At 37.3% G+C, this 12,500-nt stretch overlaps 1 protein-coding gene across 1 annotated transcript in view; it reads right to left on the bottom strand.

Annotated features, from left to right (window-relative positions):
- Positions 1-12,500, bottom strand: part of slkb (STE20-like kinase b) — a 28,160-nt gene that overhangs the window by 11,331 nt on the left and 4,329 nt on the right. Inside the window, exons 3-9 of the mRNA XM_081360913.1 lie at positions 7,084-7,132; positions 5,398-5,547; positions 4,745-4,817; positions 4,475-4,669; positions 3,218-3,299; positions 1,555-1,686; positions 578-1,282 (exon numbers count right to left, since the gene is read on the bottom strand). Coding sequence (XP_081217039.1) covers positions 578-1,282; positions 1,555-1,686; positions 3,218-3,299; positions 4,475-4,669; positions 4,745-4,817; positions 5,398-5,547; positions 7,084-7,132 — 1,386 coding nt within the window. The remainder of the gene's footprint in view (positions 1-577; positions 1,283-1,554; positions 1,687-3,217; positions 3,300-4,474; positions 4,670-4,744; positions 4,818-5,397; positions 5,548-7,083; positions 7,133-12,500) is intronic.

Raw genomic sequence — 12,500 nt, 5'->3', positions numbered from 1 at the left:
TGTAATTGAGTCAAAACAGCGGCAGGAATCCCTCCGTCACACACAAACACAGATCTACTGCGAGGAGACCGAACTGTGATGGGCAACACATTGCGACTATGATGAGAAAAAAACAGGTGTGCTGGAGCATTCTGTCCTGTTTAGAGTCGCATCTTGTGACATCATGTCCCGGTTTTCGTTCGTTTACGTCTTTGGTCCGTGTCGGTTTGGAAGCGGATTGAGACTCATCTTTTCAGCGTCTCGCTCTGCTTGTTTGATGCGCCAGGGTTCAGATGGCAGCGTTCACACTTATTTAAATGAACCGCACTAACAGAACAATCGCTTCAGGGTTCGTTTTAATCCAACCAAGTGTGAACACACCCTTAAGGACAACAATCTTGAAACAGAATATCTGAACAATGTTTTGAGGTGTAGCAATCACGGAATAATTGACTAATTGTTGTTTCGATCATTCCTTATTTTAAAAACTGAACTTTAAATCAGAGACTATACTGACTCTACACTAATTTTGTGATCTTCAATTGTCTGGTGACTAGCGAGTGTAAAGCAATGACAGCTTTTAGTAGGTGTTTCTCACCTGTTGAGAGATGGTTCCTGGCTCCTTGGACTTGCTAATAAAGCTGGAGATGGATAAGTTCAGGTCTACGCTGCTGCTGTCAGCTGTCGAACTTATTCCCGAGTCAGAGTCTTGCTTCTTCACATACCTAGGCTTCACTGGGATTTGTTTCTCCACCATTGCAGGTTTCTCCTTTTCCTCAGCCTTCTCTACTTCTTTCACTGGAGACACTTCTTTCACTGGCTCAGCTTGTTTAGTGGGCTCAGTTGGAGTCTCCATTGAAGCCATGTCTGAAGCAGGCACTTCCTTTATGAGCTCACCGTTGCCCACCACCTCCTTTTCCTCCTCCAGTTTCTCTCCATCAGGTTTGGCTGGTTGCTCCACCCTCTGGACTACCGTGTCAGCAGGAGTCTCTGGAAGAACAACCTCTGCTTCTACAGCCTTTTCTTCTACAGCCTTTTCTTCAGCTTTAGGTTCTTGAGACTCTTCCACAGCTTGTTCCTTGGATCCAGGTACTGTACCATCCCGGATGTGGTTCTCGTCCACCTTAAGAGGTTCTTCTTCCTTCTTTATTCCAGCTATAAGATTATCATCAGGTAGCTTAGGTGTAGCGACTTCCTCAATCTTTTCAGGAACAGACTCCAAGGTGGACGGCGACTGGGGAAGCTTCTCGTCTTCAGAGCTGCCGACGCTAGCGTCGGATGGTGCGCGCTTGTGTCCGCGAAGCTGAGGGAAAGATCATTTTAAACAAGTTAATGGCTGATGCTGCAAAGATTTACATGTAATCTTACAAGCATCACTACTACTATTGCTCATGCGTATTGTTAGGAATCAGAACGAAGCCCAAACATTACTTGAGGTAACTCTTTTCTTCTATAACTAAGCAGTCAGCAATCTGTACCTCAGGATATTCTCTTGGCCAACATCCAGACTTTTTTCGGTTTAATCTTTCTCTGAAAAGTGTTCTAAATTTGTTGGCAGGCCTTATAATCTCTTACCAGGTTTCCTTCATGATCTTCTTCCTCTTCTTCCTCCTTCAGCTCCTCTACCTCCTCTGTGACCTCCGCCTTGGCCTCAGCGATGAGCTCCCGCAGGGGTCGGCTGTCAGTCACACTACTCACAAACGGGTGCTGCACAGATGAAGATCAACTACTATTACTGCAATATACATATTAAAATTACACATGCACATATTTTTAAGATACTATTAATTTTAACATTCACAAAAATCAGTCTGATTACTCTGTTCCAGATAAATTCTATATGAGCTCATATATCACATCACATATGTATATCTTATAAATAAGAAGTGTCTCTGTTATGTTAATGTCCGAGTCCCCCTAATATATTTTGAATTAGCATATTTAAATTCTGATCAATACCAATAAGCTGACAACCAATATATGGTTGATATTAAAATTGTACTAATACTGCACTATACTGACTAAATAAATTTAACAAATTTAATTGCAAATGCCACAAGTGAAATAACATCCTTATATTGTACAGTATGAAAAATGGATATAAATGTGAGATTTGCTTATATGATTAAATTGAACAGTATTATTAAATTATTAGTGTTTTTTATTAGTGAAGGAAGGAAACAATGGTAAAATGTAAATAACTAACACCAGATTTACACAAATATATTTTACATAAATCAAACTTCATCTCATAACATTTTGAACTAAAATAAAATAAATTACAATAAACAATGGCACGATTAAATTATTAGTTTTCAAAGATTAACAATGAAGGTAAAATATAAGGTTACACTTTATTTTAAGGGTTCATTGTTACAGTGTAATTATATATTTAAGTACTGAGTAATATTAAACAACTACATGTACTTACTATAGGGTTAGGGTAGGATTAGGATTTGGTTTAGGGTTAGTTGCATGTAATTATGCATAATTTACCGTTATTACTATGGTAAGTACATGTAACATATGTAATAAGGACACTGCAAAATAAAGTGTTACCAATATAAATGTAAACATAAGTGGAAATGAGCCTGCACAACTAGATTTAGATTGATATACTGTGCATCACCATTTGTCTTAGAGAAAATGAAGCATAATTTAAGACCTTTAAGATTTATTGGATTGTACACAAAAATTGCTGTAAGCCAACTGTTCGACAGACAAGAGGAAAACGAGCACATCAATGTCCCATGAGGATGCCAGTCTCCAGCTCTTACCTTTCTTGGCTTGGAAACCTGCTGTAGACAGTCGATAGCTGGTCTGAGAATGTGCAGCTTCTTTGATATTATCAACTTAATTGGAGGAAAACTTGAATTCTGTATTTTCAAGCCCATGTTGTCTCTTCAGAGAGCAGAATCCCTCCTGAAGTGTTTAGCACGTGTGCATATGTGCGCAGTCAGTGCTAGGCTGGCCTACTTAAAGCCTCGCAAACAAAATCTCCTTTGCTGACGTCAAAGGATGAAGGCTGGTGCAGAAAGTGCCTGACACAGACAAATGAATGAACAGCTGCTGATTCATGTGGCAAGAAAGGCACCTGGACCAGCTGGTGGCCGACACAGCAGGATGACGGCAAACAAGGGGCTTTCACACCAGGAATACTGCCTCAGATTAGGGAAGGTTGAGTGGATATGGCCTTTCATTATAAGTGTTGAAATACAGGTAGGAAAAGTCAATTCACCTGAAGAAGTTGTGCTGTGTTCCATCTGTTGTCCACGTTCTTGTCCAGTGCGTGTTTCAGAAAGTCACTGAACTCAGGAGACCTGCAGACGGATGAAGAGAAGGTCATTAAAAGTCCCTAACCTATAAACCTATTAATCTGTTATATTGTAACAAAAGCAATAAGTAAGTAAATATACAAATAAAAATTATAAACTAAATTATATTTGTTTACAAATCTAATTTCAGGTATTTAAGCATAAGCCACGATATAAAATCATGAGAAAAAACGTCCGTTATGCATTTTCGATTGTCACTTTGAGATATACACATATATACACACACACATATAAACTGTTTTTTTTTTTTCTAAATGTATTCATTATATATTAAACAATTAATATTTTAAATGAATCTGTCTCACATTTTTTTTTAAATGAATCTGTTCCATATTGGTTATCTATCACTTTTAAAAAAATATAAATTTACATTTTAATTTACTGTATTTTCAATTGTGGATGCTTTCCCCTATTTTTACATTTAGATTATTTTTGCCATAATCTAACATTCCCTTAAAGTTATTCTTTGTAAACATTAATAATTTAATATTCAATTTTATTATTATTTTAAATTAGATTTTCTTTCCAATCAGTTATTTAGATTTACATATAGATTCATTTTGCTGTTCAAAAAACATTTATTATTATTATCGATGTTGAAAACAGTTGTGCACAATTTTTTTTCAGGATTCTTTGATGATAAGAAAGATAAATAACATTATAAATGTCTTTACAGTCACTTTTGATCAATTTAATGCTTCCTTGCTGAATAAAAATATCGCTTACTGACCCCAAACTTTTGAATGGTAGTGTATAATGTTTCATTATAGATTTCTATTTCAGATAAATGCTGTTCTTTTGAACTTTGCATTCATTAAAGACTCCTGAAAAATAGTTTTCAACATTGATAATAATAATAAATGTTTCTTGAGCAGCAAATCATTGTATTAGAATGATTTCTGAAGGACCATGTGATACTGAAAATGATGCTGAAAATTCAGCTTTGATCACAGGAATAAATGACATTTTACAGTATATTCAAATAGAAATCAGTTATTTTAAACTGTAATAATATTTCACAATATTACTGTTTTTGCTGTATTTTGGATCAAATAAATGCAGCCTTGGTGAGCAGAAGACACTTCTTTCAAAAACCGGTCAAAACCTTTTGAACGGTGGTGTATATACATTATACATATACAAATCACATTGTTTTGTACCATTTTGAAGGCTGCTGGAGAGTAGGAGGGTCAGCTTTGGCGATCTTGAGCAGAACTCTCATCGGGTTCATCTCGTGGTTGGGCGGTTCGATCTGCGCCAGCTCGATCAGAGTGACTCCTAGAGACCAAATATCGGCCTTATAGTCATACGGCCTGTCCTTAGACGTCTCGCACATCACAACCTCTGGAGCCATCCTGAATGAAAGAGAGTGTCAGCAATGCCAATGTGTGCCAGTACAACTGGTTTCATTTTTTGAAACTCTAACTTGCCAGTAAGGGGTTCCAATGAAAGAGTCTCTTCGCTGGACTGTCTTTGTGTTCTTGGCAGACACTCCAAAGTCCGCTGAAAGACACAGAAAATGTTCTTTTTGGGAAACGTTCTGCATAAAAAGATGGCTTGTGCCATCTTTCTTCACAATAAATGCCACTTGCTTTGATATTTTGTGATCTAATGCCATGACATTCAGTGGCTTGAGTGTCCATACACCACCATCAGAGAATAATTTACATCTGGTCAATGATGTAATGTTTATACAAGCTGCGGTTTAGTCTGACATGTAAATGACCCTCCTCAGCTCCTCTCTGTCTCTTTACCATGTTATTACGTAACTGTGAATCTGCTCATCAGCACATGGCACCTGAAATCTCCTGCTGCACTGGATTATATGCAGCTGATGAGCAACAAAAACTAAAAAGACTCAGACTATTTCACAAGATAATGTGAAAAATGTTGAAGGTGTCTGAACACATTTTGGTTTGACTGTATATAAACATTTTAAATGAATTTATATTTAATTTATAAATTTGACACATCATTTTTCTTTAAAATTGGTTCTACCCTGTCCATATGCTATTCATTTTATTTGAGAAGGTCTTAAAAAAGGTCATAAAAATCCTCTAAACCCTCTCCCACATCCACTCACCCAGTTTGACGTCTCCGTCCAGTGTGAGCAGGATGTTCCCAGCCTTCAGGTCTCTGTGGATGACCTTGTTTTCATGCAGATACACCAGAGCATCCAGAGTCTGTTTACAAACCACCCTGATCTGCGGCTCCGTCAGAGGCCTTTCCAGCTCTACACACACATGAAGAGGGAAACGCTTACATTCACAAATACACCCATTTCATTTATAGAGAACCAGCTAATTTCACCTATTACAATAATATCTTACGTCTTTCTAACATCTGAGTTTTGAGTTGTGTAAAATTAGTTAACTAATTTCTCATATAAGCAGATTCTTGCAACAAATTCAAAAAGACTCAGAAGTGACCATTTCGAATCAGTCTGATGAGTCCTATGCTGAATGAATGCACTGAATCAGAGTAGTTACTGAACTACAGTTTCTTTTTAAGGTGGTTTCAGTCGAAATGAAGCACATTTTGTGTGTTGGAGGTTCGTGAAACTCAAATCAATGTCCTTATTGATTGAATTTGTGATCCTCCGCTAAGTTATGTTGTCACGTTTTCCCTGCCTGCGCTAAACATGGAGCGAGAAGCAATCACATTGAGTGAACTGCCTCAGGAATTACTATGAAATATCTGGATTAAACATGATGAACAAACATATTGAATAATTTTATATAGTGTCCTAAAATGAGAAAAGCTTCTTAGTTTAGGCTGAAAATATCTCCAGGTAAGAAAATATAATAATATATAATAAAAATCTGCAAAGTTTATGGCTGTAAAAAAAAAAAATCTTTCAATGTAAAAAATTGACATATTAAAGGGCCATTTTATATAAATGGCGTTTCAATAAAATGTGTATATTGTGATATACTGCACAAGCATTATCAACAAACATTTTAAAGAATATTAATGTAAATATTAATAATATTAAGTAGCTTACGCTACTGTTCAATAGTTTGGTGTAAGATTTAAAGTGTTTGAAAAAACTCCTCACCAATGCTGCATTTCTTTGATAAAAAAAAAATACAGTAAAAACAGAACTATTGTGAAATATTTGTAAAGTTTCAAATAACTGGTTTCTATTTGAATATATTTGAAAATGTAATTTATTCCTGTGATGCAAAGCTGAATTTTTAGCATCATCACTCCAGTCTTCAGTGTCACATGATCCTTCAGAAACCATTTTAATGATGATTTGATGCTCAAGAAACATTTCTTTTTATTATCAGTGTTAAAAACAGTTGTGCCGCCTAATATTTTTGTGGAAACCCTAATACATTTTTTCAGGATTCTTCGATAAATAGAAAGTTAAAATGAAAAATCTTTAGTAACGTAAGTGTCTTTACTGTCAATTTTAAACAATTTAATGTATCCTTGCTGAAAAAATTTTTTATTTCTTAAAAAAAATAAAAAATCTTACTGACCCTAAACATTTGAACACTAGTGTGTAAATGAAGACTCAACAGGCATAATGCTACAAAACACCTTGTTGAAGAGACTCTACAATATATTGAATAAATCAATATATTGTCGCTCATAACATGAACACTATTGATTATCCGGTGAGAATAAATCAAAGCACAGTTAAAGTTCACCTTCACCTTTAAGAATGAAATGTGTTTTTGAGTAATGGAAAGCAACTGTCCGTCGTAAGTGACCTTTTCCTAAAGCAGCCTTGCGTGTCAAATGCTTTGTGTGAACTCACCGAGCATGACCGCATCGACGGCCCCACCGGCGCAGAACTCTATAAGGATCTGCACACAGAAACACGGTGAACATGAAACTCGGTGAACTTTACAAAAACACAATCACACTGTTTTACAAAAGCAGCCATTGATCGGCATGCTGTCTTTATTTCTCAATGTTCAGTCAGGCACAATGGCAGGATTATGCTTCAGTAGACGAATCGGTTTATCCTATTGTCATGAACACACCTACATGAACCTACAGGCACTGGTTTTAAAAACAAAACAAAAAAAACAGACTGCACTCATTCATAAAACCATTGTTCATTCAACTCTAGAACACCCATTGAGTTTCAGTGCAGAACTCCACAAACACAATAAAACCTGTTGCACATCGATGGATAAAACCAGAATTACAGTACAACATCCAAACCAGGAAATACAGCCCACATTATTAACTTTACAAAACAATTCACTTGGCAGGGCCATGATTGGTCAAATACGCTGCTGAGTCTTGAAGGCTTTTCTTGCTCCTCAAAATGGTGACTGACATAAGAGGATCGAGCAAGGGAGGCCTGTGTGAGCACGAGGAAGGAGGAAGGCTTTCTACACATTAGCACAGTGTCGGAATTGAGGACTTTCTGTGTTAATAGGATTAGAGTTTCCGTGAACACCAGGCGGATGGAGGGGTCACGGCTGGGGCTAGTCATCAGGAGAGGGTGGACATGTATTGGAAGAGACTGTTTACATAGTCAATACTGAACGACAATAGTGTTTCCTGTAGTCAGGAGTGCAAGCCACAAATACTACAGTATATTTTAGGCGAGAGAACTTGAGAGACAAACAGAGGTGCTGAAATTTAATACACCACTGTTTAAAAGTTTGAAAGAAATTTAAGCAATAAGCCCCACGAAGCCATGTTTTACAGTGGATTTAGAACAGCTAAGGGGCGTTGTTAGGCACGACGCGGAGCGGATTCATTAGTATTTATTTTATTCATAAAATAAACACCAGCAACAAAAAATATGTAAGGGATAATGTAGAGCGAGGCAGTTGTTATAGCGAATACAACCCCGACAGGCTGATCGGGAACCCGACGCGAAGCAGAGGGGTCTTGAATCAGCCTGAAGGAGTTGTTATTCGCTATAACAATCACCTCGCTCTACATTATCCGGCTTATTACATAGCTACCCACTAAATAAATCAATAATTTGACACAAAATATTGATTTAAAAAGGAGTTTATTGATAAAGAAAATAGTCCGTTCCGCTAAAGAAAATAGTCCGTTCCGTCTCTACGGTTAGAATCCATAGCAACGCTCTGTTTTTCATGGCAACAGTGTGTTATACTTCGCAGCGGCCTGTTATCAAGAATTATACCATGGTCTGGGTGAATACTCGATTCTGATTGGCTGCAGGGTGTCCATTAAAAAGTGATAGAGGACACCTAGTAAATAAACCGTCAGGCGTAACCAGGGAAACCAAGTTATTGTTTGTAAAAACTTTAGATTTCGATTGTAAAACTAATTAAAATATAAACTAATGTTTTAAAAATGTGTTATTTGGCAAGTGACCATGGCACCTCGTCGGGCATTAACCCTTACATAACAGACCGCATTCTACATTGGAATTCAACCAAGCCATGTAATAAAACGTTATAACACATTTATTCCTCCGCCAAGCAATGTAGTTCCAAAGAGGTTGCTAAGCAACACATGCAGCAACAAAGCATCACAAATGGCAGTTGCGCAGTAATACTAATTTAATGTGGTCACAGGTGTGTGTTTGTTGAGTAATTTTCAACGGCTTCGAACGCGGCTAAACCAATCAGAATGAAGGACTGGAACTATCCGTTTTATAATAATTATTTTATGCCTGGTTCAGATTACACGATTTTTTTGTCTGTTAGACTCCTAAAAATCTTGTCATGTCGTGGACAAGAAACTTGTCAGACTACACGTTGCTTTACGACCAGTCATCGCGAGCCGTCTCACACACACATTCACTCGCACATATATGTACACACGCACGCACTCACAAACACGCGCGCACACACACACTCGCTCACTGGCGCACACACACACTCACTGTTGCTCGCACTCTCACTCACTCGCGCTCACTTGACGGAACCCGTCGTGGAGGACCGTTAAAAAATTAAACATGCTAGTCGTGATGTCATGAAGCATCGCAGACGTGACGTAGGTTGTCGCCCACTATGACACACTATACGAGATGAAACGATCGAATCTTGCGTCCCGACGCCCGCTGTCGTTTACGAATCCCCACGACACCCTACGTAAAAACGGATCGTGCCAAAATCGGGCTAAAATCGTGTATTCTGAACCAGGCATTAGTCAGCAAGGATGTTTTCTAGTGATCTAAAGTGACAGTAAAGACATTGTAAAGACACAAAAACACACCGCTTCGCTTCAGAAGGCCTTTATTTATCCCCTGGAGTCGTAAGGATTACTTTCATGATGGATGGATGCTCTCTTTTGGGCTTCAAAATCTATGATCCATTATAAAGCTTAAAAGGGCTAGGATATGTTTTAATATAACTCCAATTGTGTTTGGATGAAAGAAGACAGTCATATACTCCTGGGATGGCTTGAGGGCGAGTAAATTATGGGAAATTTTTAATTTTTGGGTGAACTAACTCTTTAAGACCCCAAACTTTTGAACAGTAATGTATATCAACAATCAAACTTTCCCAATTTATGCTTGCCTCACTGACAGCACAAAGTTCACTCAATCAGCGCAGGTGTTTTTAATGAATCACATGAATCATCAGCTTGAATCATGGTCTAAATCAGTCTGAAACTTCATGGTTTGCTTCCTCTCTGACCTCTCTCTGTTATGATGACAGCAGTTTTAGATATATAGACTAGATGTCGCTTGGCTACGGTTTCGTTCCAATGAACTGCAGTAGCCAAGGCGACATCTATGTATATATCTATACCCGCCCGCGCCGTCAGATTATTTGGACGTGTGCTGTTTTCAAGAGATAACAACGATATAAATACTGTTCGTTTTCTCACACAAACCGCTCGTTTCGTGTCTTAGGCCATCAATGTGTACTTATGATGGGGAATTGTTTCATTTGGACGATGGGGAATTGTTTTAATTTGGACTCTGTGCATGCTCTTTGAGACAGTGACCATCGACCTGCATTATATGACTGACAGACAAGAACGGTTTGACCTAAAAATATCAAAATTGAAACTACTGCGGAAACAAAGACACCTACATCTTGGATGCCCTTGAGGTAAGCTAAAACGTATCAAAAATTAATTTCAAAGTGAACTATCCCTTTAAAGCAGGACGGATTCTGATTGGTTGTCAATGTTTTTATTGTTCATCAAAATCATGAAAAAAAAATCATTCTGAATGTGATTCCAATGATATTGTTTCTCTGTGCCGTTATTGTTATAGTTGTGGTGTGAACTCTGCTGTTCTTTTATATTTAGAATGATTTTTAGAACTATTTCTCAATCCTTGGTGTGAACAGGCCTTTAAAGTCTGAACCCTACGCTATTGTGTACACACAGATACAGCACTGAGAACAGTCACTGTTATTCATGCTCTTGAACGCTGTTGTACTGTGGGTGAGATGTTGGTTTTGACCGGTGGCTATGATAACACAATGGCCCACACAGTGCTGTCATTCAGTCCCAGAACTACAATAGTCATACTCAACGCACAAGACCAGGCTTCCTTTCCAACTCTAAAGTGTAGGATTCTGTCTATTTCCATTGATCCAACTGTCTGGATAACAGAATGCACTATTAATCCTCATATATAGGCCTACCATATATAGAAGCCTGAATTAGTATTTTGGACAAACTTAAAACTGTCTGAATGCAATGCATATTGCAAAATATTAAAGTAAGTGGCATCTGAAATTTAAGTATCCAAGCTTTTCTACAAATACACGGAGGAAACTACTTCACACGGACTACTGAATGACATTATTGATAGCAATGTGTTATTTATCCTGTTTAAGCTGCAAATGGCTGATGAATAATCCAGTTCAAACATTCCCTGAATCACAGCCAAATCAAAGCGCTCCTACATCTACATAAGGAAATGGGTGAGGCCGATATCAGTTCATTTCCTGGTGTACGGCAGGATAAGAGTAAAATATGGACACCTCTTCCAGTACAGTACACAAAGAGGCAGAAGAAGATAACAGAAGAGGTAAAATAACACTGTTCTCTCTGTGAGAAAATACAGCATTATTCTGATGAGAGGTTTTCTGGTAAATCTCAAAAAACCTTTCAAGAACATGTTTAGGTCATATTCACTCCAAAATCAAAGGAGAAAAAAAATTATAAACCATATTTCGCCTAAAACAAGCTTGATATGACAACCATGCATTATGACATTGACAAATAAGCACTAAAAATTATTTTAATTATAGTTTAAGTACATTACTATTCAAAGGTTTGAGGTCAGTAAATAAACGTTTTTAAACAAATTTATTATTTTATTAAGCAAGGATGCATTAAATGGATCAAATGTGACAGTAAATACATTTATGTTATGTTTCTATTACTGTATTTATGATGGAAAAAAGTGGAGGATGAGACAAAAAATAAAAAATAAAATAAAAAAAAATCTTGTCAACCCCAAACTTTTGAATGGTAGTGTATCCATTCTTTACATCCTGGTAGTATTTTTGTACAGCCACAAAATTATTGATGATTTACAGTTTAAAGGAGTGGTATAATGCCCTTTTCACAAGATGTAAAATATGTCTGATGTCCCCAGAGTGTGTATGTGAAGTTTTAGCTCAAAATAACCCACAGATATATTGTGTGTGTCCCTTTAAATGCAAATGAGCTGCTGCTCCCAGCATAGGGGGCGGAGCTACAATAGCTTGCACTCACACAGACATGCACTGAAAATTTCAAAAACTTTAAGCCTTTTATGTTCAAACCGGATTCAGACAATGATGGAGAGACTCAAGAAGAAGTGACAGCATGTAGAATAAATGGTTAGTTGATGAATTTATGTAGCTTATGTGTAGTTATCTTCTAGTCATTGATTAGCATGTTCTGTCTTTATAACTTATAAATCGTGTTCCAGGGGCGGGGTTTATGTAAATTTTAGGGTTTGTGATGTCACTAACCCGAGAGGAACGTCGTGTCCCTACCAGCCGTTTGTTGTAGTCCAAAAAAAGTGATTTCTTTAAGAGCAAATATCTCCCTTTGCTTTGAACTTTGAGCGTTGTAACTTTGCAGATGTTGTTTATGGTCAAACAGCAACATTACACACTAACTAAAGTTAGAAAAGTGAAATCATAATCAACCACCCCTTTTTTTTTACTCATCAAGCAATGAGAATCACCTTTGAGAATAAATGGGGATAAATCCCGGAAAAAAATATTTTAAAAAAATGTATCCCCGCATACTGGGATTTTAAAATTCCTGAAATTT

This window comes from Scardinius erythrophthalmus (genome assembly GCF_964197995.2).
Source record: "Scardinius erythrophthalmus genome assembly, chromosome: 3".
NCBI lineage: Eukaryota > Metazoa > Chordata > Actinopteri > Cypriniformes > Leuciscidae > Scardinius > Scardinius erythrophthalmus.
This window is presented reverse-complemented; position numbering and strand designations above follow the sequence as displayed.